Below are 25,862 nucleotides of genomic sequence, written 5' to 3'. Positions count from 1 at the left end.
TTAGTAAAAGACAATAAAATATTTCCACTCACATTTAAAAGTGCCTATAGTCCTGGCACCCGGCATGTTTAGCAGGTGATTAAATTATTGGTAATCGGCCCATTCATGGAAGACACCGCTCACGGTGTTCGTCTCGGTCTTAGAAAATGTAATCATTAATAATCTATAATGAAGCATTTACGATTGATTCTACATTTAACCCTAATGGTGTTAAAGTTTGGAGTTCAAAAATCCATTTAGTTTTATTCTGGGATATTTTTTGGATCATATTGGCACCCCTCCAGTGTCTGTTAATGGTGTCAATTGCATAAAAGGATAGTCCAGCTGGGTCTTTGTTGTGTGCCATTCTAAAATGGTTGGACACACTATGTTTTGGGAATACACTACTTATGTTTGTTAGGCGTTTACTGACTTGTTTTGTTAACATCCTAGAAGTCCTGCCCACATACTGGTAGCTGCAGGTACATTCCAAGACGTAAATGACGTGTCTAGTGCCACATGTTATGGTTTAATGGGTTATTCTTTATTGGTTTGGTGAGAGGTGAAAGATGTCCTTTTCCTGGGAGCCCTCCATGTGCTCCTACTTGGTCCACCTCTATAAAAACCTTCCAGGTTAAACATAGTGGTTGTTATGCTCTTGGGGGGGGGGGTCAGGTATATTTCTTACTAATTTTATTCTTAGACCTGGGGCCCTACGATAAATAAATTTAGGTTTACTCGATAGTACGTTATTTAAAATGGGATCTTTTTGTAGAACAGGACAGTATTTTTTAATAATTTGTTCCAAAAACTTGAATTGTTTATTAAAGCCTGTGATGAAGGTGACATCATACTCTTTTTCTTCTTTCTTTTTCGTTGTTAGGAGTGCATTCCTGTCTATGCCTCCCACCTGTTCTCTTACTTTTAGTAGTATGTCATGGGGGATACCCTTTATCTTTGGACCTTTGGATCAAAACATCTGTTTGTTCTATGTAATCTCGATGAATGGTACAAATTCTCTTTATACGCATGAATTGGCCTTTTGGAATGGTCATCTTCAACTTGGGGTGATGACAACTCCTGATTGGAATATAGCCATTCCTGTCCGTGCTCTTTAAAATATGTTTTTGTGTTCAGCATACCCTCTTGTTTAAAGATATGGAGGTCCAGAAAGTCCATATTTTGTTTATGAACGTTTACTGTGAATTTCATGCCATAGACGTTGTTGATATGGTTAATGAATTCATCTAGAGTAGACTCAGTTCCTTTCCATACCAGCAAAATATCGTGTCTGTACCTGCGGTATACCTGCAGGTCAGCCAAGATGTTATCATATATTACCTCTTCCTCCCATTTGTTAAGAAAAATGTTAGCAACACTTGGGGCATATTTGGCCCACATAGAAATGCCTTTAATTTGGTTATAATGTTGTCCCCCATACCAAAATAAGTTGTTGGTCATAGCAAGTCTCAGGCCCTTTAAAATAAATTGTTTCTGTCTGTATTTCAGATTAGTGAATTTATTCAGTGCCCATTTTAATGCATTCATAGCATCTTGTTGGCGAATGTTGGTATGCAAAGACTCAACGTCTATTGTGACCAAGATGCTGTTCTCATTGATTTCAACATGTTGTACATGGTTGATGACATCTTTGCTGTCTTTTAAATAGGATGGGCTTTTCACCACTAGGGGTTGGAGAAAAACATCTATATACTCTCTCAATTCGCAGAATAGTGAATTTATACCACTCAGTATTGGCCTGCCTGGAGGTTTGGCTGCATTATTATGCATTTTTGGGACTTGGTAAAGCACCGGCATTATGGGAGCATCTGGAACTAAAATATCTTTTCTCTCTTTTGTTAAGAATGTTGTTGTCCCCTGTATTATTCACTGATTCTTGTAACTGGAATTTTAAATTCCGAGTAGGATTATTAGTAAGCTTTTTATAAGTGCTTTTATCACTCAAAATACGTGTCTTTTCTGTGTCATAATCTACTTTGTTTAATATGACAATACCCCCCCCCCCCTTTGGCTGCTGGGCGAATTACAATGTTATTCCTTTGTTCGATTGTTCTAATCCCTTCCCAGATTGATTTGTCCCTAAAGACTTTTTGTATTGGAATTTCTCTTCTATCTGCTTCTACCATTTTTTTAAACACAGCTATAAACTGGTGTGCAGATGTTTTGGGGTTAAATGTAGATTTATTAGTGGCAAAATGCTTTTTTTATATTCAGTTTCCTCCCAAATTTCTGCAGGTCCACAAATGTTTCAAATGTATCCATATTCTTAGCAAATTTTAAACCTTGGTCTAATACATTCAATTCTTGGTCAGTTAGTGTGATATCTGTCAGGTTGAAGACCCCCTCTCCTAATTTTCTCTTTTCCTTTTTATGTGATTCCACCCCCCCCCCCCATTTCCGTTGTGTGGTGCGCTTCGGTACATCTGTTCCCACTGGGGTGTTGGGGTATGGTTTCCTCCCAAATTTCTGCAGGTCCACAAATGTTTCAAATGTATCCATATTCTTAGGAGTGTTGGGGTATGGTTTGTATGGTTCTTTCCATTCCCTCCATCCCCCCCCTCCCACTGTGGTTCTCTTGTGTAGGGGTATTGGTTGTTTTGATTATTTTGATAGTTTTTTCCTCTACCTCTTGCTCTGCCTCTTCCCCACCATGGTCTAGAGTGGGCTGGTGGGCCTCTGTAGGGATTGGTTATTGATGTTGGTCATGCTGTAGAGGTTCAAATCTCTTTTGTGTGGGAATAGGGTAATGTGATGAATTTACTCTTCCCATTGGGGGTTGATATTGTCGTTGAGGAGTATGTGTATTTGTTGGTTGAGCCCTTGAGAAGCTGTCTTGTATAACTTGAACATGTCTGGATTCTACTGGGTTACCCTCTGTATCTGCATTGGTATTCTCTTGCCATTTATATATTTTATTAGTGGCATAATCTTTTTTGTCTCTGGTGTACTTTTTTAATCTCTTATTTTTAGTATCATTCTCTATTTTTTGTACTGCCTCTAGTAGTTTTGATTGCTTCTCTTTGAATTCTACCGAATTCATGAAAGGGGACATGAGTTCCTTTAATTCAGCAATTTTTTGTTCAATATTTTGAAATTTATATTTCCTCCTATGTATAATAATCCCCAGCGGTTTTTGTTCACATTGGTTAAGAAACGTCAACCATTCATCTGTAAGATGTTGGTCAGTCATTCCATCATTTGGACCTAAGTCCCATCTGAGGCTCCTAGGTGTGATCTTGTCACTAGTATATTGATCTAATGTGACAATGTCCCACCATGTGCGTATTTGTTTGTCCATTGAAGATTTAAGCTGTTTTAACCATTGATCTAACTCATTTGGTTGTCCATTATCAGCTTTTTTGAAAACAAGAGAGAACAAGGCATGAAACCACCGTCCTGGCAGTAGGATTCAAACATTGTGAGTTGACGTTGGAAGTTTGCAGGGGGACCCAGGGTGCAAAGAACATGGTATTTCCCATGAATGGGCCGATTACCCAATAATTTAATCACCTGCTAAACACGCCGGGTGCCAGGACTATAGGCACTTTTAAATGTGAGTGGAAATATTTTATTGTCTTTTACCAAATAAACTCGTTTGTAATGGCATTGCGCAATGAGGACCTTCTTTTGTCATTTCCATCCATCTATATGAGGTTTTTCTCTGAATGAGATGTCAGTCAACAGACTTCTACAGGGGTATCCCCACACGCTTAAGAGACCAGATTAGAGATAGGTGGTCAAAATCTAGGGGTGAGTGCACATCCATGTGGGGCACCCAGTCTGAGCACATCTGCACATAGATACGTCATTTAAGCACAAGCACTTTATATCATCACCTATTGGGATTGTATCAGATGTATATGTGTGTATAAGAACTTAATTAACACTAAGCGCAGCAAACTGTTTTTATAAACTGCTACATATAGTTTGTAAGGTTGAATAAAGATACCAATCCATCCAGTTCAACCTGTATGGGTCGGTGTGTTTATGGTAATGTCAATGCTGTGTGATTATGTCAACTACTGTTAAAAAGTTTACCTTACATACAAAAATCTATTTTCTCAGTAGAAAGGATTGTTGGTAGCCATGTTATTATGAATAATGTGTTACCTTTTAGTTACAAATCTCATATTTTGGCATTCCTCACAGATGCACACTCCAGATATTGGCGGCCAGGGTACCACATCTGAAGTTGTACAGGCCATCTGCAGACAGATCATTGTCAAGAATGGCCGAGCAGTAACCATTTAAGGTAAGATCATCCAAATGGGTAGGATTGGTATTATAATGTCAATGACACCTTTGCTATGTATAGTTCGCTATAAGACTACAATTATACTTCATAGTGCATCACCTCCTTGGAACTTGTTCCAGTGAAAACTACCAGTGGTAAATAGTTCCATAGCAGTAGAGTTACAGTACAGTTTGCAGTGGTTATGACAGGATAATACTTCCTTAATATATTTCCATATTTGTCTTTTTTACTTTATGTAACGCCTAATTCCATGTTTTAGTGAACTTTAAATAGTTTACAACAAGCTGGTCAAAACAATCAGTTTCCTTCACTAACACATGCAGGGGGCTTGCAGCACTTTATCAACTGTATGTTGCCTCAGCCATACATTATAGAGCGGCAATGGGACAGGAATTTCCTGTCCTGCTCCCAGAACAAAATCAAGTTGGGTGGAAAACTGCTTAGTCATTCACGGGAAGCTTTGTATTTTCTGAATGAATACAAGGCTTCCTTGGATTAGCTGAGACTACATACAGTTCACACAGAGCTGACAGCCACTGCACGTGTTAGTGAAAGAAATAGTTTGTTTTGTCTAAATAAACTGTTTAAAGTGGTTGTAAACTCTGTTACACCACTTGTACCTACAGGCAAGCCTATAGTAAGGCTTACCTGTAGGTACTGTGAATATCTCCTAAACTTCCACAGTGCCGGGCCTTCAGAGCCCATGCCAGAAACGATGGGTCCTGCGCGCATGTGCAGGAGTGACGCTTAGCACCCCCAGACACTCATGTAGCCAGAGGCCGCGAACCAGGAGGGAAGACCGTGTGAAGATGTCAGCTGTCTTAGCGCTGACATCACAGCGCTGGAAGGCTTCGTTCTAAGGTAAGTCTATCATAATGTGCTTTTATGCGATGCTAACAATAGTACTAACATTTATAGGTGAAATTGATCCCAGGGAAAATTTGATTGCCTCTCGGGGGATCAGAAAAGATTTTTTTCCCCTGCTGTAGCAAATTGGATAATGCTTTGCTGGGGTTTGTCGCCTTCCTCTGGATCAACTTTGGGTAAGGGATTGTGTATATGGGATTGTATGCTTTTTTTTTTTTTTTTTTTTTTTTTTTTTTAACTGGGTGGACTTGTGTTTTTTTTCAACCCAGCCAACTGTGTAATTATGACATTGCCTTGCAGGATTTTTTTTTTTTTTTACGACTGCTTTAAAGTTCACTAAAACATGGAGTTTGGTATAAAAATACTTGAATCTAATCTGACGACACCCAATACAGTCTGATTATACAATTATATGTGATATTTCTTCTGCGCTGCTATTTCTCACCCTAATAAGTGCTAATTGGTAAAGCTTGCCACTACCAATAATGTGATTCGCATACTATAAACCAAAAAAAAACAAACTCTTACAAATAGTGCAGTGCTCCTCTAGTGAATAATAAAAAAAACTCATTATAATGAACCTTCCTATATAATCAACTCTGCCCAATATGTAAATTCCCATACACCATGAGTGACAAAGTCCTTTATAATTGTCTTTTTGTGATCAGTCCTCCACTTCCAAAATCTTCATCGCCATGTAATAATTAAAACACCTCCACTCTATGCTGCATTCTCATCCAAGTTGTGCTCTCACATTATGAATAGTACTTGTACTCACAAGGTCCAATAAGTGCTTTTTCCCCTTCAAGAGTTGATATCACCCAGTGATAAGGTAAACCCAGAATATAAAGGGACTTAAAGTGTTTGTAACCCAAAAAATGTGTAATTTGGCCCCTTGTAACTCCTGAAATATCTGGCTGATCCTGCCTGGCTATGCCCCCCCCCCCCCGTAAACTGACCACGGTTTATTATGGCTGCTGAGCCCTAACACTGGTTAGTTTACGTGCCTCCATCATCCGCAGCTCTCCTCTCTGCTTTCCCCCCTCCCCTCACTTGGAGAAGATGTCATGGCATACTGCAAGCATTTCTGAAGTTCAAGGTGAGGCTGTTCCAATAGAGAGCTTTAGGACATGCTGAGCTTCCTCTCATTAACATACGGTGAAGAAAGCAAGCTTCTACATCTTTAATCTTTTGTTGGGGCAGACAGTGTTCAAATCTGGTTGACAACTGTTAATGACATCTGCTAGCACAGTACATACAGGGTTAATTATGGCAAACACTGCTCTCCACCCCCCCTACCTCCACCATCTTCATAAACAAAGAGAACTAAGTAGAATTTTTCAGCACTAGAGTTATTAAGGGGCATCTAAAATGAATAAACATATTTTTTATTTTTTTTATTAAATAATGCTGTGTGATTAAGGACACGTAACACATATAAAATAGATGTTATCCAAATTTATCTGCAAAAGTGGAAATATACTTTAAGGGGTATTAAATAAGTGTTGAGTACACACACACACACACACGCACATGTTTATTTAAAGTATGTCACCAACCATATTGCAATCTTGGGTGTATAGAGTTTAAACACTGTGGAAAGCTTTGTTTGTTTTTTTATCCTGAATCCCCAGTCATCCAAGGGTGGAAAAGGCGAGTTATGCTTAATTGATGGCATAGAGTGGCATCCTCATTGCTTGAAAGTGCTGGCTGCGACTCATATTCCTTCTGGTCACTAGTAGCTATGTGATGCATTTCCAGGGTGAACTTCCTCCTTAGTTGCACTGTAAGGAACACAAGATCAGGCAGAACACATGATCTTAAGTCTTTAACATTGGGTTAAATGCAGCTACCTTCAGGTAAGTGGACACTGGCAAAAAAACTGTGGGGACATATTCCTGTATAACCCCTCCTACATCAAGCTAGCCTCAGTTTTTTGCTAGTGCCCTCTTTTTGAGGGACCTATTTTATCTTCTGAGAGATGCTTACCTTCTTCAGTTGATCTCATGATTCTTCTATCAAGATGCACCATAGGAACTGTGGCTTCTACTGCAGATTGAGGTTCGACTGACTCCTTGGTAGAGACTAGGGTACTGTACCTGGACTCTGCTGGATTGAAGAAGCGATAATCTTGCTAAGGGACATGCACTGGATTATGCTATCCTGTAGGTGTTCCCTTTGACACTGCGGGCAATGGATGGAGATAGCTGCTGAATGCTTTTTAAGTCCAGGGCTGTAGCCTGACAGCAACAGAGCCCTCTCCCTAGAGACTCCTGCGAGGATATTCTCATCATGGAAGGCAAAGCCAGTATTAAGTATATTTTCCTGTTAATTTTGCCTTCCAGAAGCCCTTTTAACATTTGTGCACAGGTTCACTGTTCTCTCCAAAACCCCCTTAGGGGGTATGGGAGCCAGTCTTCACCCTTTTGGTGGTCGCAGGTTTTTTTTTTTTAAATTGTGGTCATTTTCTGTATTGGCGCACTTGCACGACCTTCTTGAGACACCTATGCAACTGCACTACCTGGGCGCTCACTGCATCTGCGTTGTCCGTTTCATTTGGTTTACTGCAGCTGCACACCATGGTAACAAAAAGATAAAAACCACTGGAATCCACTTGTGTTTAAGTGTCAAAAATTATAATAACGATTGATCAGCCGATACGCCTATATGACGGGGTATCTCCCTAGTAGCAGAGTAATAATCTAGTATGAAAAAAGGGGGGTTGGGACCAGAGCAGTCCCAGCACTGCAATCAATGGGAGAATCACAACGGTATTGATCAATGAAAAATACAACTTTATTGATTATTGCACAGTACTATAAAAATATATAAATCTCACTGATGTGGCACCAAGGCTGTATGAGTGAGATGGGTTCCCTCACAAAAAACACCAACACTAACATGTACAGCACACTGTAGAAAAAAAAGGGGTGATAATAAACAACGTTGTTACATTAAAAACAAGCATGCTGGCACACTCTTCCCCATATATGCAGATCGACTCTGAGCGGTGGTCTCCCTGAAATGATATGATAAAGACACTGAGCGTATGAGGATAAGAGTCCCTTTTTGGTAAAGTGGTATCAGCAGGCCCCCGAAAAACTGACTTCATGTAACCTTGTACACTAATGCCCTGGCACGGGCTTGATGAATGAAAGGTGAAGGTGTGATAATAACAAGCATGTGGCTAACACTGAAAGCCAGGCCAGTGCGTGATATGGTCCAGTAACAATGTATCCATGTATAAATCGATCAGTAAGTCCCCAGAATTCCAAGGAAAGATAGAGGCACACTTAAATATATACAGTTCATTCAGCAAATGCAACAGACTGTAAACACATGCCAGGGTGGTTCTAAACACAGTGCTGCTGCAGCCTAGCCTGATAGCAGCAAGCCGTGACCACAGGTTTAAGTGTGTGTAAAGACACAAATAGCGGGGAGGTAACTGTCCCTGTGGGGTTCTTACCCTTTGCTCGTCTGAAGTCACTGAGTCCTTACTGGGGGTGTCTCACACGCTGTGGTTTCGGCTGGTCAGGCAAAGAAAAGCTGCTGACATGCAGACTTGGAGATTTCCATGTGTCCAACAGTGTAGCCACTCATTTGCATGGAAAGCAATGGATCAGTTTGTGTTCGGTTCACTGCACAGATGGTGTTGCTGTGTTTGGCTACTGGAGGGAGCTCTTAGGTAATTCTATGATAACGCTTGTTTCTTCAGTATAAAAATAGCATGGAACTTCCCGCTGCTGTCAGAGATAGAGTGGGGTGTCGGGGGGGCTGCCAGCGTCTATAGCATCGCTACATCTACGCGTTTCGTGCTTTGAACAAGCACTTCATCTGGACATTTGTGCTTATGAAATGATCAATCTTAAACAGGGCATACCTGCCAATCAAAAAATCACTTGCACCTTGGATTGCATAGCGCCATCATGTGGTAACAACTTAATACTACAGCTATCTTAAACATATAAGGAAAACAGTCAAAAAAGGTTAAGAATCATGCAGGGCTGTGACGACAAATAGATCAAGAAAAACCAGAGACTGACAAATTAGGCCAAATCTTGCTAACTCAAAAGAGATTTCGCAAACACTGAATCACAGCAGTGTATTGGGATGTGACAGACAGTTTAAACAGGGTTGTTTATATGCAGAGGGATGCGATTCACAACATGTTAAAAGCAGGTAGCAAAACGTATGGAGCTGTAAAAGACCTCAAAGTCCAAAAATGTTAAAGGCAGTATCCTATAATGTAGGAGACATATACCCATCATACAATGAAAGTGGAGAAGGAGGAGAGTCTGCAGGGTATGGACCAATAGTAGATACACGGCCACATTAAAGAGGGTCATTGTACATTCACTTAATGAAAGAGACGCTCCCCAGATTTAAGGCTCCAGGAATACCTTCAGTCTCCATCGGCTGGAGGGTCTGGAACCTAAAAATTCATAATTTTTCTGTTCTCAGAAGTACAGTGTCAAAGTCACCCCTTCGGTCGGATAAGTTGAGGGCAAAGAAACCTTTCACAGTGAGGCCTGAAGGACTCCCTTTGTAAAATTCTAGGAAGTGTTGTGCATGTGAGGTCTCTTCCTTGAGTCTGATACTATTTAGGTGCTCAGCTAATCTGATTCGCAACTGGCGTTTTGTTTTGCCGACATACAACTTGTGGCATGGGCATTCCAGGATGTAGAGGACCCTGGATGTCCCACAGTTGAATGATTTAATTTCATATTCACTGGTTGAGTCCGAGTTGCGGAATGTTCTAGAGCAGTCAACGAATTTGCATGTTGCACAGTGACCACACGGGAACATGCCTTGCAACCTCGGCATGTCGCTGAGCCAGTTCCAGTTCCTATTGATTGGTTGTCTAAATTCTGATTCGGCCAAATCATCCTTCAGGTTACGGGCTCTTTTGGCCACCATGTGTGGCCTATCGCCAACTATTGCTTTCAGAGTGTCTGATCTAGTGAGGATATGCCATAATGATAAGAGAGGATGGACCCCACCTGTTGCCATTGTATCCCGTATGGGGGGGTGAACCTTACTGGGTCACTCAATGTATCTGTTCCTCCCGTCCGGGGTGCAAGCAGGTCGGCCCTTGTTCTCTGACCCGCAATCCTCTTGGCCCTTTTGAGTATGCGATATGAGTATCCCTGTTCACGGAATCGCTGATATAAGGATTTAGGTTAGCGGCGATAACCATCATCAGTGGAGCAGTTCCTTCGGATGCGGAGGAACTGTCCCACCGGGATGCCTCTTATCAGGGACCATGGGTGATGGCTATCAGCACGCAGTATAGTATTAGCGGCAGTTTTTTTAAAATGTTTTGGTGATCAACTTATCGTCTTCAATCCTAATTGACAGGTCAAGAAAAGAGATTTCACAGGGGTCAGCTACATACGTCAAACGTATGTTGCATGTGTTGTGGCCCAATATGTCCATGAAGTCTACAAGTTCCTGACGGGTGCCAGTCCAAACCGTACGTCATTGATGTACCGTAGCCATAGATGGGCGCGTGGCTCTGGTACATCGATGAGGTGTACACAGTATCCTCCTCCCACCGTCCAAGATGAAGGCAAGCATATGCTGGAGCCCATGGGGCCCCCATAGAGGTGCTGCGCAGCTGTCGATAGTGGCTCGCAAATTGGAAGTAATTATTCTTTAGAGCCATTTCGAGTAGTTCCAAAATAAACTTATTCTGTGCGCCCATATGGGGGAATTTCTGATCAAGGAAGTGGTGGACTGCCAAAATGCCCCATTCGTGTGGGATCGATTGTATACAAAGATTCAACGTCTATCCCTACAATTAGGGCTCCAGAGGGGACTGTTAAATTGTTGATTTTATTCAACACGTCCCCAGTGTCCCGAACGTATGAGTGTAGTAGTTCCACCAGATCCTTGATCAGACAGTCAATGTATTTGCCCACCCTCTCCAAAGGGCCTCTGATGGCTGATACAATCGGTCTTCCCGGGGGGCCTCTCCATATGTTTATGAATTTTCGGCATTATATAGAACACTGGCACATTAAAGTCTGTGACCTTCAAATAGTCATGTTCTTTTTTAGTTATAAGGATGACTTCTAGGGCCCGGAGCAAACTGTCATTGATGAGTGCTACAAGGGGGTTGAATGGGTTGGATTGCAGTTTTTGAAATGTAGATTGATCAGAGAGCAACCGACGTACTTCTGTTTCATACAACTCCACAGAAAGGAGAACCACATCCCCCTCTTGTCACTGGGTTTGATGACAATCTCATCAGATTTTCATAGTTCCCTCAGGGCCTTGCACTCATCCAATGGCAAATTGCCGGTAACGTTGATACGCCAGTCTATCTTGGCAAGATCCTCCTGGACAAGGTCCAGAAAGATGCCAAGTCTTTTTTTCTTCCAGAATTGTGGCATCTTGGTAGATCTAATACGCAGACCTGCATCTCTTCTCCAATTGCAGCTTGTGGGTGTCTCCTCATTACTTGAGGATACCTCACCCTCCTCAAATAGAGATTCTAATTGATTCAGGGCTAGTGTGTCGTGAGTGTCTAATTTTAGGGACATATCAGACTGGTTTGATCTATCGGAGTATAGGGATCTATAGTAGACTTTCCTAAGGAACAGGTTGAGGTCCTTAAAGATCCCAAACTGATCCATTCTCACCGAGGGTGAGAAAGACAGCTCTCTACTGAGTAGTGCCAGATGTATTTTTTCCAATTTGAATTTTGAGAGGTTCACGATCTTTAAATCCTCGTTACTCTGATTATCTGGCACTGGATCAATTAGTGGTGCTGTCTCTGACTCCTTGTGATGGTACGATCCACCTTTGGGTTCCCGCTGTTTGTTTTTTTTCTTTCCTTTTGCGTGCCTCTTTCCGCCGTCTATTACTCTTGCTCTGTCTTTTTTGAGATGCCTTTGGTGGGGGGCTGATCGTTCGATTCCAGTGAATCTTTGTCTAAAAAAGACACTGCATTAGTTGTCTCCTCCTCACTACCGGATGAATGGGCACTCGTATCTGTTCCTGTCTGAAAAGCGTGTATACGCTGGCGGGATCTCCCATGGTGACCTCTAGTGGTTAGGTCAAAGATATCCTCTCTGGCCTAATCATCGAGATCACGTTTAAATTTACTTTGTTTCGTTATTTTGAGGTTTCATTGTGTTTTATCAACCTCTCTTTTAAGGGTGTCGTTGAGTTTCTCAAAGTCAGTACTGTCCTTATAGGGCTCCAATCTAGAGCCACTGTTAACTATCTGTTGCTGTAATGTGACAAATTGTTCCTTTTCCTCCTCCACTATAAGCTTCATAACTTCCAAACCATGTTTAATGCATTCCTCTTTCCATTTGCACAGAAAGTTCTCCGTATGTAATGTAACAACGTTGTTTATTATCACCCCTTTTTTTTCTACAGTGTGCTATACATGTTGGTGTTTTTTGTGAGGGAACACACCTCACTCATACGGCCTTGGTGCCACATCAGTGAGATTTATATATTTTTATGGTACTGTGCAATAATCAATAAAGTTGTATTTTTCATTGATCAATACCGTTGTGATTCTCCCATTGATTGCAGTCCTGGGACTGTTCTGGTCCCAACCCCCCTTTTTTTCTAGCTGCACACCATGCCCTCTTCTTCTGGGTGCACCTTCTGATTGGCAGAAACTCCTGGCTGGAAACTCATTGGCACAGTATAGCAGTTTCACCACAATTCCTGGGTTCACAGCAGCCAACAAGTGCTTGGCATCGAGGCCTTCCCCTCCCTATCCACAGCAGAGGCAGTTGTGAGTGTGCTCCAGCTCATCAGCAGAAATCAGGTAGTCTTTCACCTCGGTAGTAAGGAAAGGAAGGCTTTTAGATTGCAGATATCTCAACAGCTCATCAGGTGTATATTGTACAAGGGAGGTATAAAGATCAGTGCTAAACTGAAGGAAAGCGGCCATAATAAGTTTAGTAGTTTCCGACATATCACCCACACTATCCACTAAATGGTTCCTGAGTCGGTTTAGTCAGGAGAGCCAGCAATTTCCCATTTTTATCCCACTGTTAAAAAACGTGTTGTGCTGAATAAAGGGGTTTTTCTGTATATTAGCCGTAAAAGCTAAAGCATATTCCCGTTCAGCATGTTTCCATTGTCGATGGATCAGAAACATACTGTGCTTCCAAGTCAGAGACCATTTGTGACAGAGTGAGAAGACTGGAGTGGTTGGCTTTTTTTTAGCTGTTTGACTCCTTTCATATAAGAACCCTGCATGACTGCCTTAAAGGCATCCCACTGTATGTTTTCGGAAGCCCCCTGATTGTTTTCCAGCCAAAAATGTTGCATATCATCTCTACACTTATATAGGATCATAAGGTCAGAAAGCCAAGAGGAGCTCATACGTTATGTATGCATACCTGAAGATAGCGAAAGCTAAACCTGTCAATCTATGTTTGAAATGAGACGTTTGTCTTTTCTGTCACCACCCTGTGCTTTCTCAGCACCACTGAAGCTTGTATTGTAGCTAAGGAGAATTGGTTATTCATGTTTTTTAGTGAATCAGGTTGTTACACGGTATACCCTTTTTTTTTGCGGAAAAACCCCACTGGGGGAGACTTTCCCATTTTGTGATCCATTTGGGGCGGCAGAAATTGTATCACTCACATTCATGTGTCCTTCCCATGCTACCATTTTTTTTGTTTTGTTTTTTTCAGCACTATTTGCCCACACAGTCAGTACTGAATAGATTTTAAAATGTTGTCCACATGTGTCATGGATAAAATTTGAAAGCCTTTACATGTTACCAGTTTTGAGTTACACAGGAGGTGTGATGGTAGAATTCTTGCTCTCGCTCTGACGTTTGCAGTGGTACCTCATGTGTGGTGCGATCACCATTTACGTATGCACGTGAAACCTACGTGTCCATTCACTTTTATGCGTGAGCATGGGGGGGGACGGGGGAGCTTTACTTTTTTGTTTTTTTTGTTCTTTTTACGTTGTACCCTTCATTTTATTTTTAATGTTTAAAAGATTGAACTTTATTAATAGTAACTGCTGTAAGAGTTCCTCTTTATGGAGAGATCTGGGGTCTTTTAGACCCAATTGGTCTCCTCTAGCCTCCAAAGCATCTGATCAAACCAAGATCAGTTTGATCAGATGCTTGTACAAGCCAGTAACGTCATGTAAACCACAAATCAAAACCAGAAGTGACAAAATCCTTGACGCTTCAGGTTTCTGACGTCAGAGAAGAGGGGCGGGAGCTTCCGTTCCTTGCTCTTTGCTCAGTTAATGCAAGCGGTCAGTGAATGCGACCTGAATCTGGTTAGTGTTTAAAGGCAATGCTTTGGCTTATGTGAACCATTAAGGGGGAACATAGTCTTGCAGTGGCGATGGTCAAATTAATTCTTAACTGGATAGAATGCGTGGTGTAAATTACTGACGTGGAGAACTGGCAGGCTGACTTTCTCATGCAACAACTCTGAAGTCCAAAGGAATGTTCCCTCCACACATAGATTTTAGAACCTGTGTCTCTGGAAAGGGGAGACACTAGATGTAAATTGGTTGGTAACATTCTTCTTCAAGCAGCTGGACAGCTGTGTCTCCACGTCGCTGTATTTGACAGCACAGGTAGCGGATGCCCTGGGTTGCTCCATGGAATCATTGCAAATTAACACTCTTCTTCAAGCAGCTGTACAGCTTTGTCTCCACGTCTCTGTATCTGACAGCACAGGTAGTGGATCCCCTGGTTGCTCCGTGGAATCATTGCACATTGATTGTATACATTCCCTCCCCTGAAGTAGCTTTCTTACTTTAGTTGGGAGTGGATCAGCACCTGGTCCTGGCACCATCATAGGTCCGGTCTTAGACTTAACTATCCTTTTTCAGAAAGCATTGTTGTAGAACGCTATGATTTTGTACTTTTATTCAAAGGGTTACTTGTTGCACACCCAGTCAAATCACCTCTTTTGTCGCATTTTTTAAATTTTTTTTTTAATCCACTTCCTATCTAATCAATTTCTCTGTTCTCCTTTTTTTATAATGTGACCACATTTGTGGCATTACCTCTGCTGGGAGAGTATCAGAAATATGATGTTTTCTTGTAAGGAGACATTCTTTGTTCTCCATGTCTGTTTGAATTCCATGGTTTATTTTGGAGGCTGTGATCCTCTCTGTTCATTCAAATTGTCCTAGGAAGGCGTTTTTTTTTTTGTTTAAAACATTTTTTATTATCATTATAGATCTTAAGAAGATCACACATTCATAGAGCCAATAATCTGCATCAACAAAACTACACCACGTTACACAGTACACAGGGAAGGTACATATGAAGTAGACTATCAATGAGCAAATGCCAAATAAAACATTGACTAAAAAACATTTCAAACTAGGGTATCGTTACAGTGAGATCAGGCGAATGGCTAAACTGCCCACTGGTCCCTGCAGTAAGCCAGTTAGAGCGAGTATATTTGCAGCTAATACCAGCCCAGAAAAGCCGTTATGTGTAAGACATTGGCAGATCTGATAACGGCATATTACCATTGAAAATGTGCCCATAAAGGTATAGCCCAAATATAAGCTAGAGAAAAGGGAATGAGAGGAAAAGAGGGGAAAGACGAGACCTTGTACACACAGAAGACACAGGTTGTAATAGTTATCCAAGTGTGAAGAAGAGAGGCACCTGTACATATGTTGCCCATGGCTCCCATGTTCCTTCAAAAGATTCAGTTTGTCATTGATTATACTAGCTACCCTCTTGTGTAACATAATCCAAGACACTTTATGCTTCATGTGGCAGATAGAAACAGTTGGGGACTTGCACTCTCCTGCTATGGTGATTTTAGATGCCAGAAGCATCATGTTAATTAATCTTTTCATAGGGCACGGTATGTTATCTGAAAGATCATTTAACAGTGCCATTTAGAGGGCATTCCTCTATTGCTACCCCGTGACTTTGCCATGGCAAAGACCCGCCTCCAATAGCTCCTGATGCATGGACATTCTCACCATATATGGAGCATAGTACCCTGTAATGCACATCCTCTAAAGCAATCCGCTGAAGTGAATGGGTACATCTTGGCAAGATGAGTAGGGACCAAGTACCACTACATGAAGACTTTAACACTCGCCTCAATCAAAGAATCATTTAATACACCCTTGAACAAGGCTAATCTGGAGTACCAGGACTCGGGCTCCACAGAGAAGTCTAGATTCCTCTCCCATGCCAGCATACATGGATGTTTCCAAAGGGAAGAAAGTAAGCCATGGAGATGCCACCCCTGGAGCCCTGATCCTTAGTACACCATTGTTCATAAGCAGTTAAAGAAGGAGAATCAGAAGAGGTAAAAAATTAGCAGTTTAAAACAAAACCGTTCAGAGGAAGGCATCTCCAACACAGTATTGTAATGGGATAGAGTGAAAGGACCTCTGTGTAAAAAAAAAAGTGACCTATACGGTTGAGGCCTTTGTCCATCCACCACTTAAAGGCTCTGATTTCTATACCTGGAGGGAAGGCTGAGTTTTAAAATAAGTGACAAGAGAATAAGAAAACACTGCGCTCTAATAGCAAAAATAAAATATATGTGAGCCAGCAGCTGCATACATTGTGACAAACAATAACTGGTAAATGGGAAAAAAATGCAGCGCTAAGAAGTAATAGGAAGTTAGGGTGTAGTGAAACAATTAAGTAAGAGATGCTGTACTGAACAGTAAAGCATATGTGCAAAAACCATAAGTGAAATGAAATGAACAAACACAGTATAAAGTGTCCACATATGGTAAATGGATGATTCCAAACTCAAATTATTAAGAGAAACTGGTATGGACCAAAAAATGATGTGAAACTAGAAAATAAAGTCAATGGTGCATGGTGTGGATCTGTGACTGAGTCAACAACGGGGTACAGAACTTCCGTAGCTGTAAACCAACATCTCGATATGGGGCATCAGAATGAAAACATCAGGAAGTAAGATAAGATGGGTACTCTTACCAGATGACGTGGACTCCACTGTCATATGACATGGAGTCAATGGTGCATGGAGCCAAACCTAGGCTGGAAAACGATATCCGGAACGGTGGAACCTCTGTCTCCCTTCTTGACTTCTCTGGTGGGGTGAAGAAACATCAGGAAGGGCCGCCAACTGGATATCAGCCAATAGACCTCAAGGATGTGTTCCAAGGAGAAGCCGGGGACAGATTTGATCCAGACCCCGTGATGGAAGTAGGGCTACTGGAAGGCAGTTTCTTGCATCGGGATAATATGCAAATAAAAAATAAAAAGCTTCTGCATAGTGCAGGTAAACCAGGGATTTTTATTTCTAAAAATACCATACAAAAAATGGATAAAAGTGATCACAATTAAAATAAAATCTAAGCAGCGTAAGGAAGAGGCGATCGCACCAAATTCTCTGAGGGTCTTTGTCAGTACTGGAAGTGAAGTTAGAGGAGTTGTGACAAACAGAAGCATGTCATCCGCAAATAAATTGCACTTATGCTCCCGCGTGCCACAGGATGCCCCTTTTAATAACAGGATTATCCTGGAAAGCTATCGCTAGCATGTCTATCGCAATAGCAAAGAGCAGGGGGGCATCCCTGACGAGTACCCCTCAAAATATCTATGGGTTCAGAATAATGCCCTGCCAGCTTAACTTTCGCCTGTGAACAAGAGTACAGGGTCCTTATGATCTGGAGGAAATGTTGTTCAAAGCCCCACGTATTTAAAACCCGAGAACATGTAGGTCCAGGACACTGAAAGCAAAGGCCTTTTGTAAGTCCAATGATAACAGTAGACCTTCTTGGGAAGTAGCCCCCTGCCCAATTGGTTTGCATCAGAGAAATAAGATCAATGCCCTTCCAGTTTTGTCCAGACCTTGCCTGCCCGGGAGGAAGCCCACCTGTTCCTTATGAATATATAATGGGATAAAATATGATAGAACTATCGTAAATCATTTTAAGTCATTGTCTGTAAGAGAAATAGAGCGATAATTCCCAAGTTCTCTGGGATCTTTCTAGGGTCAGAGATATAAGCCATGTGGGAGGGAGGATCCAGGGGGGCTCCATCCCCGCAAGGCATTAAAGTAGCAGACCATATGGGGAACGAACAAATCCTGGAATTGACAGTAATAAAGGGTCGGAAAGCCATCCAGGCCAGGTGCCGAGCCCACCTTAGTAGCTGTAATTGCTTGCAAAACTTCCTGTGCAGTAAAAGGGGCCTCCATTCTTGACCTATGCTCAGTGGCAAGTTGAGGAAGGGGAAGACCCTCCATATAGGAGCGTAAGTGTGCATCCTCTCCCACCGAAGCTTTGTATAAAGTAGAGTAATTGGTTAGGAAGGTCTTGAGAACCCTACGCGGGTTTTGGGAATAGGAGATATTAGGACAACGCAGTTTCGGGACAGCCCTAGTGTGTATTTTGGGATTCAATTTATGGGCAAGATGGGATCCAATGGGGTCTTTTTTACATATAAAACTGTGGAAGCCCAGCATACACTTTTTTTCCGCTCACGTTGTAAGTTCTAGGTTAAGCTCTAATCTCGTCTGATCTATTTGTTGGAGAATAGAGGGGAATGAATAAAAAGTGTAATCGCGTACAGAGGGATTGCACTCGCGCCTTGCATCCACTAAATTGAGAGCATGCAGCATTTTAGCCACACGCACACCAGCTTTCGGGGGGTCATTTGAGTCGCATGCGATGGGTTGCATTTGTCTAGACTTAAATTCAGGTTAAGGTTAGTATCTCTGCCCCAAATAACTTGTCGGGTGTCAAAGCCCTCAATACTTTCGTAAAAAAAGTATCTTGCCCTGCATTGGGGGCATAATAAGAGATGAAAGTACATAATTGTTCTCCAAGAAAACCAGCAGAAAGCAGGTAAAGCAGAAAAAACAAATTTTCTGCTGTAAGGTAAAAGAGACACGTTTAGAGAAACATACAGCCATCCCTCTAGTCAGGGGCATTTATTAAATAAGACGGGATATTGCTTATTTATGTACAAAAGGCGTATGAGTGAGGAAAGTGTGTCTCTTGAATAAGCAAGAATGATAATGATGAAAAGCCTTTCAAGGCTTAATTCAGGAGATAAGGCCTTGTGTATTATGGGATGTAATCCTACAAGGGGTTGAGAAGTCAGTAGGTGTACTCATGGATTACAAGCAGCATCTCCATGTCAGGGCTGGACTCAGCCCTTACTTCTCAGAGCTCTGTGCTCAGCTGTCGGTTAATTGCCAGTACTCTTCATTCCACAGGAACTCACCTGGTCTTCATTTTTTGCTTGTCAGTAGGGATGAGCTTCGTGTTCGAGTCGAACCCATGTTCGACTCGAACATCGGCTGTTCGATCGTTCGCCGAATTGCGAACGTTATGGGCCGTTCGCGCTAAATTCGTGTGGCGCGTCACGGCCCATAATTCACTGCGGCATCGCAGTGCATTGCTGGCTGATGATTGGCCAAGCATGCACTATGACCCGCATGCTTGGCCAATCACAGCGCTGTCAGTAGAGAGAGCTGTAATTGGCCAAAGCCAGGGTGGCTTTGGCCAATTATGGCTCAGGGGATTTAGTACACACCCCACACTATATAAGGCCGCCTGCACGGCGGCCCTGTGTAGTGTGTGTTCCGGTGTGCTGAGAGATAGAGAGAGAGAGAGACAGTGTCATTTGATTTGAGTTAGATAGATTAGGCAGAACAGTCAGTCAGTTAGCTGCACTTACAGTGTATTGTGTATATATATGCATCCCAGGTGTTGCATATATATATATACACTGTATTCAGTTTAGCTAGATCTGTTCCTGTTATCTTCTATCTAGACTATTTACATTTAATGCAGTGCGTCCTGCTCACAGTGTTCAGCTAGATCCGTTCCTGTTAAATTCCTACTGACCGGCAGGCTTGTCTGGTTACAGTATATAAAGCTACCTGAAGAAAATTACAGGTGTTCTATTTGATCCTATTAGTACCACGGTCAGGCAGCTAGACTATTTACATTTAGTACAGTGCGTCCTGCTCACAGTGTTCAGCTAGATCCGTTCCTGTTATCTTCCTACTGACAGGCAGGCTTGTCTGGTTACAGTATATAAAGCTACCTGAAGAAAATTACAGGTGTTCTATTTGATCCTATTAGTACCACGGTCAGGCAGCTAGACTATTTACATTTAGTACAGTGCGTCCTGCTCACAGTGTACAGCTAGATCCGTTCCTGTTATCTTCCTACTGACAGGCAGGCTTGTCTGGTTACAGTATATAAAGCTACCTGAAGAAAATTACAGGTGTTCTATTTGATCCTATTAGTACCACGGTCAGGCAGCTAGACTATTTACATTTAGTACAGTGCGTCCTGCTCACAGTGTACAGCTAGATCCGTTCCTGTTATCTTCCTACTGACAGGCAGGCTTGTCTGGTTACAGTATATAAAGCTACCTGAAGAAAATTACAGGTGTTCTATTTGATCCTATTAGTACCACGGTCAGGCAGCTAGACTATTTACATTTAGTACAGTGCGTCCTGCTCACAGTGTACAGCTAGATCCGTTCCTGTTATCTTCCTACTGACAGGCAGGCTTGTCTGGTTACAGTATATAAAGCTACCTGAAGAAAATTACAGGTGTTCTATTTGATCCTATTAGTACCACGGTCAGGCAGCTAGACTATTTACATTTAGTACAGTGCGTCCTGCTCACAGTGTACAGCTAGATCCGTTCCTGTTATCTTCCTAATGACAGGCAGGCTTGTCTGGTTACAGTATATAAAGCTACCTGAAGAAAATTACAGGTGTTCTATTTGATCCTATTAGTACCACGGTCAGGCAGCTAGACTATTTACATTTAGTACAGTGCGTCCTGCTCACAGTGTTCAGCTAGATCCGTTCCTCTTATCTTCCTACTGACAGGCAGGCTTGTCTGGTTACAGTATATAAAGCTACTTGAAGAAAATTACAGGTGTTCTATCCCAGCTTAGTGCAGCTACAGGCCATTAGTATGTCTGGAAGGCCAAGAAGGAGAGGCAGACAGTCACAAGCCAATAAGAGAGGGCAAGCAGGCTCTGTGTCTAGTGCTGGTCGTGGAGACGGTGCATCCTCATCAGCACGTGGCCATGGGACACGCTTGGCCTTTTTTTCGGCAGCTGGCCATGTTGAGCCGCAACATGCGGAAGACTTGGTCGAGTGGATGACCAAGCCGTCCTCATCCTCCTCATCCTCTCTCACCCATGCCCAGGGTGCTTTGTCTGGCAAAGCAGCGGCCTCTTCCCTCAGCTCAATGTCATCAGTGACTCCTTCCCTAGCTCCACCATGTCCTCATGAGGATTCCCTCGAACTGTTTGACCACAGTGTTGGGTACATGCTCCAGGAGGATGCCCAGCGTTTGGAAGGCTCTGATGACGATACTGAGCTCGATGAAGGCAGTAACATGAGCGCGGACAGAGGGGGTGCCCAAGAAGGACAGCAATCTGGCAGTCATGCTCCCCCTGCTGCAGCATACTGCCAGGTTTGCTCCAGTGATGAGGAGGGAGGGGATGATGAGGTCACTGACTCAACGTGGGTGCCTGATAGGAGAGAGGAGGAGGAGGAGGAGGAGGAGGAGGAGGAGGAGGAGGAGGAGGAGGAGGAGGCGGCAGCACATCACCAACGAGGCAGGATGCCCTCCAGGGGCCAGCCTAAGGGCAGCACATTGACTGCATCACACCCCAAAGCTCCACATGTGCAGGGCGCTGCAGTCTCTGCGCGTTATTCAAAAAGTTCTTTGGTGTGGGCCTTTTTTGAGACGAGTGCATCAGATCGCACCGCTGCTATTTGCAACATATGTCTCAAGCGTATCTCGCGTGGCCAAAATATCTCCCGCTTGGGTACCACATGCTTGACCAGACATATGTTGACCTGCCATGCAGTTCGTTGGCAAGCGTATCTAAAAGACCCACACCAAAGAACAAAGAGGATCTCTCCTTGCTCCTCATCAGCTGAGATTTCCAACCCCACTAGACCTTCAGTCCTCTCTGAGACCTGCAGTGAGAGGAATGAAGGTGTAGAATTAGGTGTGTCACAGCCAAGTACTTGTGGGCAATCTGCTTTTGGTACACCGACGTCAGATTGTACCAGGCAAATTTCCCTGCCCCAGCTGCTGCACCGCCGAAAGAAGTTTGCTCCCAGCCATCCACATGCCCAGCGGTTGAATGCTAGCTTGGCAAAATTGCTAGCACTTCAACTGCTGCCTTTTCAGTTGGTAGACTCTGCCCCCTTCCGTGAGTTTGTGGAATGTGCGGTTCCTCAGTGGCAGGTACCCAAACGCCACTTTTTCTCACGGAAGGCGATTCCGGCTCTCTACCGGCATGTGGAAGGCAATGTCCATGCCTCGCTGGACAGGGCGGTCAGCGGTAAGGTGCATATTACCGCTGACTCATGGTCCAGCAGGCATGGACAGGGACGTTACCTAAGTTTCACGGCGCATTGGGTGACTCTGCTGGCAGCTGGGAAGGATGCAGGACAAGGTGCAGTAGTGTTGGAGGTTGTTCCGCCACCACGCCTCCAAAATGCTGATTGTGACACACCTCTCTCCTCCACCCCCTCCTCTTCTTCTTCCTCCATGGCCTCTTCCTCGGAACCAGCGGTGCTCCGTAGGCGTTCAAGGGGCTACGCAAGTACGGCAGGCCAAAAGATGCCATGCGGTGCTTGAGCTGGTGTGCTTGGGGGACAGGAGCCACACTGGGGCAGAGGTTCTGTCAGCTCTGCAGGGGCAGGTTCAGAGGTGGTTGACGCCACGCCAACTTAAGGCAGGAATGGTGGTTTGCGACAATGGCACCAACCTCCTCTCTGCCCTCCGACAGGGACAAATGACCCATGTGCCCTGTTTGGCTCACGTCCTTAACTTGGTGGTGCAGCGGTTCTTGGGCAGGTACCCGGGCTTACAGGATGTCCTGAGGCAGGCCAGGAAAGTCTGTGTGCATTTCCGCCGGTCATATAATGCCAGTGCTCGGCTGACGGACCTCCAAAAGGAGTTTAACCTGCCCAAGAACCGCCTAATCTGTGACATGCCCACCAGGTGGAACTCAACGTTGGCCATGCTGCAGCGGCTGCACACGCAGCAGAGGGCCATAAATGAGTACCTGTGCGACTATGGCACCAGGACAGGGTCAGGGGAGCTTGGTTTTTTTTCCCCACGCCAGTGGGCCATGATCAGGGATGCATGCACTGTCCTGTCACCATTCGAGGAGGCCACGAGGATGGTGAGCAGTGACAGTGCATGCATCAGTGACACTGTCCCCCTTGTCCACCTGTTGGAGCACACGCTGCGTGGAATAATGGACAGGGCACTTGAGGCAGAACAGAGGCAGGAAGAGGAGGACTTCCTTAGCTCTCAAGGCCCCCTTTATCCAGACAGTGTTCCTGCGTGCCCGCCGATCACACAGGAAGAGGACGAGGAGGAAGAGGAGGAGGAGGAAGATTGTGTCAGTATGGAGGTGGAGCCTGGCACTCAGCATCAGCAGCAGTCTTTAAGGGATCAGTCCCAAGAAACACATGGACTTGTACGTGGCTGGGAGGAGGTGGCTGCGGACCATGTCGTTCTTAGTGACCCAGAGGACTCCGGACCGAATGCCTCAGCAAACCTACGCTGCATGGCCTCCCTGATCCTGCAAAGCCTGCGTAAGGATCCTCGTATTCGTGGTATCAAGGAGAAGGACCAATACTGGCTGGCAACCCTCCTTGATCCACGTTACAAGGGTAAGGTTGCGGACCTTATCTTGCCATCGCAGAGGGAGCAGAGGATGAAACATCTTCGGGAGGCCTTGCAGAAAGTCTGTGCAACGCGTTCCCAGAGACTGGGAGGTTACAAACTCCTGTTTCTGGACAACGTGTTGCTGAGGCTTCGGTCAGTCAAAGAAGGAGCGGTGGAGAAGGTGGCCGTCTGACCGATGCGTTCAGACAATTTTTTGGTCCGCAGCCCCAAGGTATGATCGGTTCCAGCAACCATCGCCAGCGTCTGTTTTACATGGTGCAGGAATACCTAGGGGCAAGATCAGACTTGGACACCTTTCCCACCGAAAATCCTCTGGGTTACTGGGTCTTGAGGATGGATCACTGGCCAGAGCTTGCACAGTATGCAATTGAGCTACTGGCCTGTCCTGCATCCAGCGTTCTTTCGGAACGCACATTCAGTGCTGCTGGAGGCGTGGTAACCGATCACAGGGTGCGTCTGTCCACCGACTCGGTCGATCGGCTGACCTTCATAAAAATGAATGAGTCTTGGATCACCACCAGCTACCAAGCACCTGATGCTGATGTAACCGAATAATTTTTTTTGAAATCTCAGATCCCTTCAAAGACTGCCTATGCTGATGCTGAGTGACTATCCCTGAGTAATTATCCTCTTCCTCCTCAATCATCACGCTGATAGCTTGTTGCAGTGTTGTGGCACCAGCACCAGTGCCTAAGGCCCAATTTTTCTGCCCCTGTCTAACAGGGGCGTGTAATTACAATTTTTGATGCAATACTTTGCAGCAGGGCTCGTTCCTGCGTTCCAACTAGAGTGTCTGTGAGGGGTTGCAGTGTTGTGGCACCAGCACCAGTGCCTAAGGCCCAATTTTTCTGCCCCTGTCTAACAGGGGCGTGTAATTACAATTTTTGAAGCAATAATTTGCAGCAGGGCTCGTTCCTGCGTTCCAACTAGAGTGTCTGTGAGGGGTTGCAGTGTTGTGGCACCAGCACCAGTGCCTAAGGCCCAATTTTTCTGCCCCTGTCTAACAGGGGCGTGTAATTACAATTTTTGAAGCAATAATTTGCAGCAGGGCTCGTTCCTGCGTTCCAACTAGAGTGTCTGTGAGGGGTTGCAGTGTTGTGGCACCAGCACCAGTGCCTAAGGCCTAATTTTTCAGCTCCTGTTCAACAGGGGCATGTAATTACAATTCTTGATCTAATATTTCACAGCAGGGCCCTGTGAGGGCTTACAGTGTTGTGGCCACAGCAACACCTAAGGCCCAAATTTCTGCTGAGTATATAGGGCAGGACCCTACTTTCAAACATCTAACTTACAAACGACTCCTACTTGCAAACGGAAGGAGACAACAGGAAGTGAGATGAAATCTACCCCTAGGAAGGGAAATTCTCTCCTGTAAGAGTTAATATGGGAAAACAAGTTCTCCTTTCCACTGATGCTTTCCAATCCTTGTTCCACAAAAAAACCCAAATTTTCAAAAAACATTTTTCATTGGGACAAAAAAGTGAGGTGAAATCTTCTGAAGAGGAGGAAAGACAGCAAAACAAATGTCACAGGGGTGATAACCCTTCCCTATGTTTTCCAAAAAGCTTAGAAAAGATTTTTTGGCTGGAGCTAAACACGTTAAAAATGTTCAAAATTACAAACAGATTCTACTTAACAACAAACCTACAGTCCCTGTCTTGTTTGCACCGCCTGTATACTGCTGTTCAGAGTATATAGGGCCTGGTGGCCCCACACCTTTCCTTATTTTAATTTGGGTGCGGGGTTCCCCTTAATATCCATACAAGACCCAAAGGGACTGGTAATGGACTGGGGGGTACCCATGCCGTTTGTCTCACTGATTTTCATCCATATTGCCATGACCCGACATGACATTAAACCCGCAAGCAGTTTTAAATGAGATTTTTTCCTTTAAAATGACATTTGGTGCAGGGACTGTTCTAAACATGGGAAACACGCGTCACTTTACAGGCATACTATAGACACCCCCCAGGTACGATATTTAAAGGAATATTTCACTTTTTTTTTTTTACTTTAAGCATCATTAAAATCACTGCTCCCGAAAAAACGGCCGTTTTTAAAAGTTTTTTTT

General features: G+C 43.8%; 1 protein-coding gene across 3 annotated transcripts in view; it reads left to right on the top strand.

Annotated features, from left to right (window-relative positions):
* IDH3G (isocitrate dehydrogenase (NAD(+)) 3 non-catalytic subunit gamma) overlaps nt 1-25,862 on the top strand; it is a 224,709-nt gene that overhangs the window by 182,667 nt on the left and 16,180 nt on the right. For all 3 annotated transcript variants that reach the window (XM_073600338.1, XM_073600339.1, XM_073600337.1), the window contains one exon: nt 4,150-4,252. In XM_073600338.1, coding sequence (XP_073456439.1) covers nt 4,150-4,251 — 102 coding nt within the window. In that variant the 3' untranslated portion in view covers nt 4,252. The remainder of the gene's footprint in view (nt 1-4,149; nt 4,253-25,862) is intronic.

This window comes from Aquarana catesbeiana, linkage group LG09 (assembly GCF_042186555.1).
Source record: "Aquarana catesbeiana isolate 2022-GZ linkage group LG09, ASM4218655v1, whole genome shotgun sequence".
Taxonomy (NCBI): Eukaryota; Metazoa; Chordata; class Amphibia; order Anura; family Ranidae; genus Aquarana; species Aquarana catesbeiana.
This window is presented reverse-complemented; position numbering and strand designations above follow the sequence as displayed.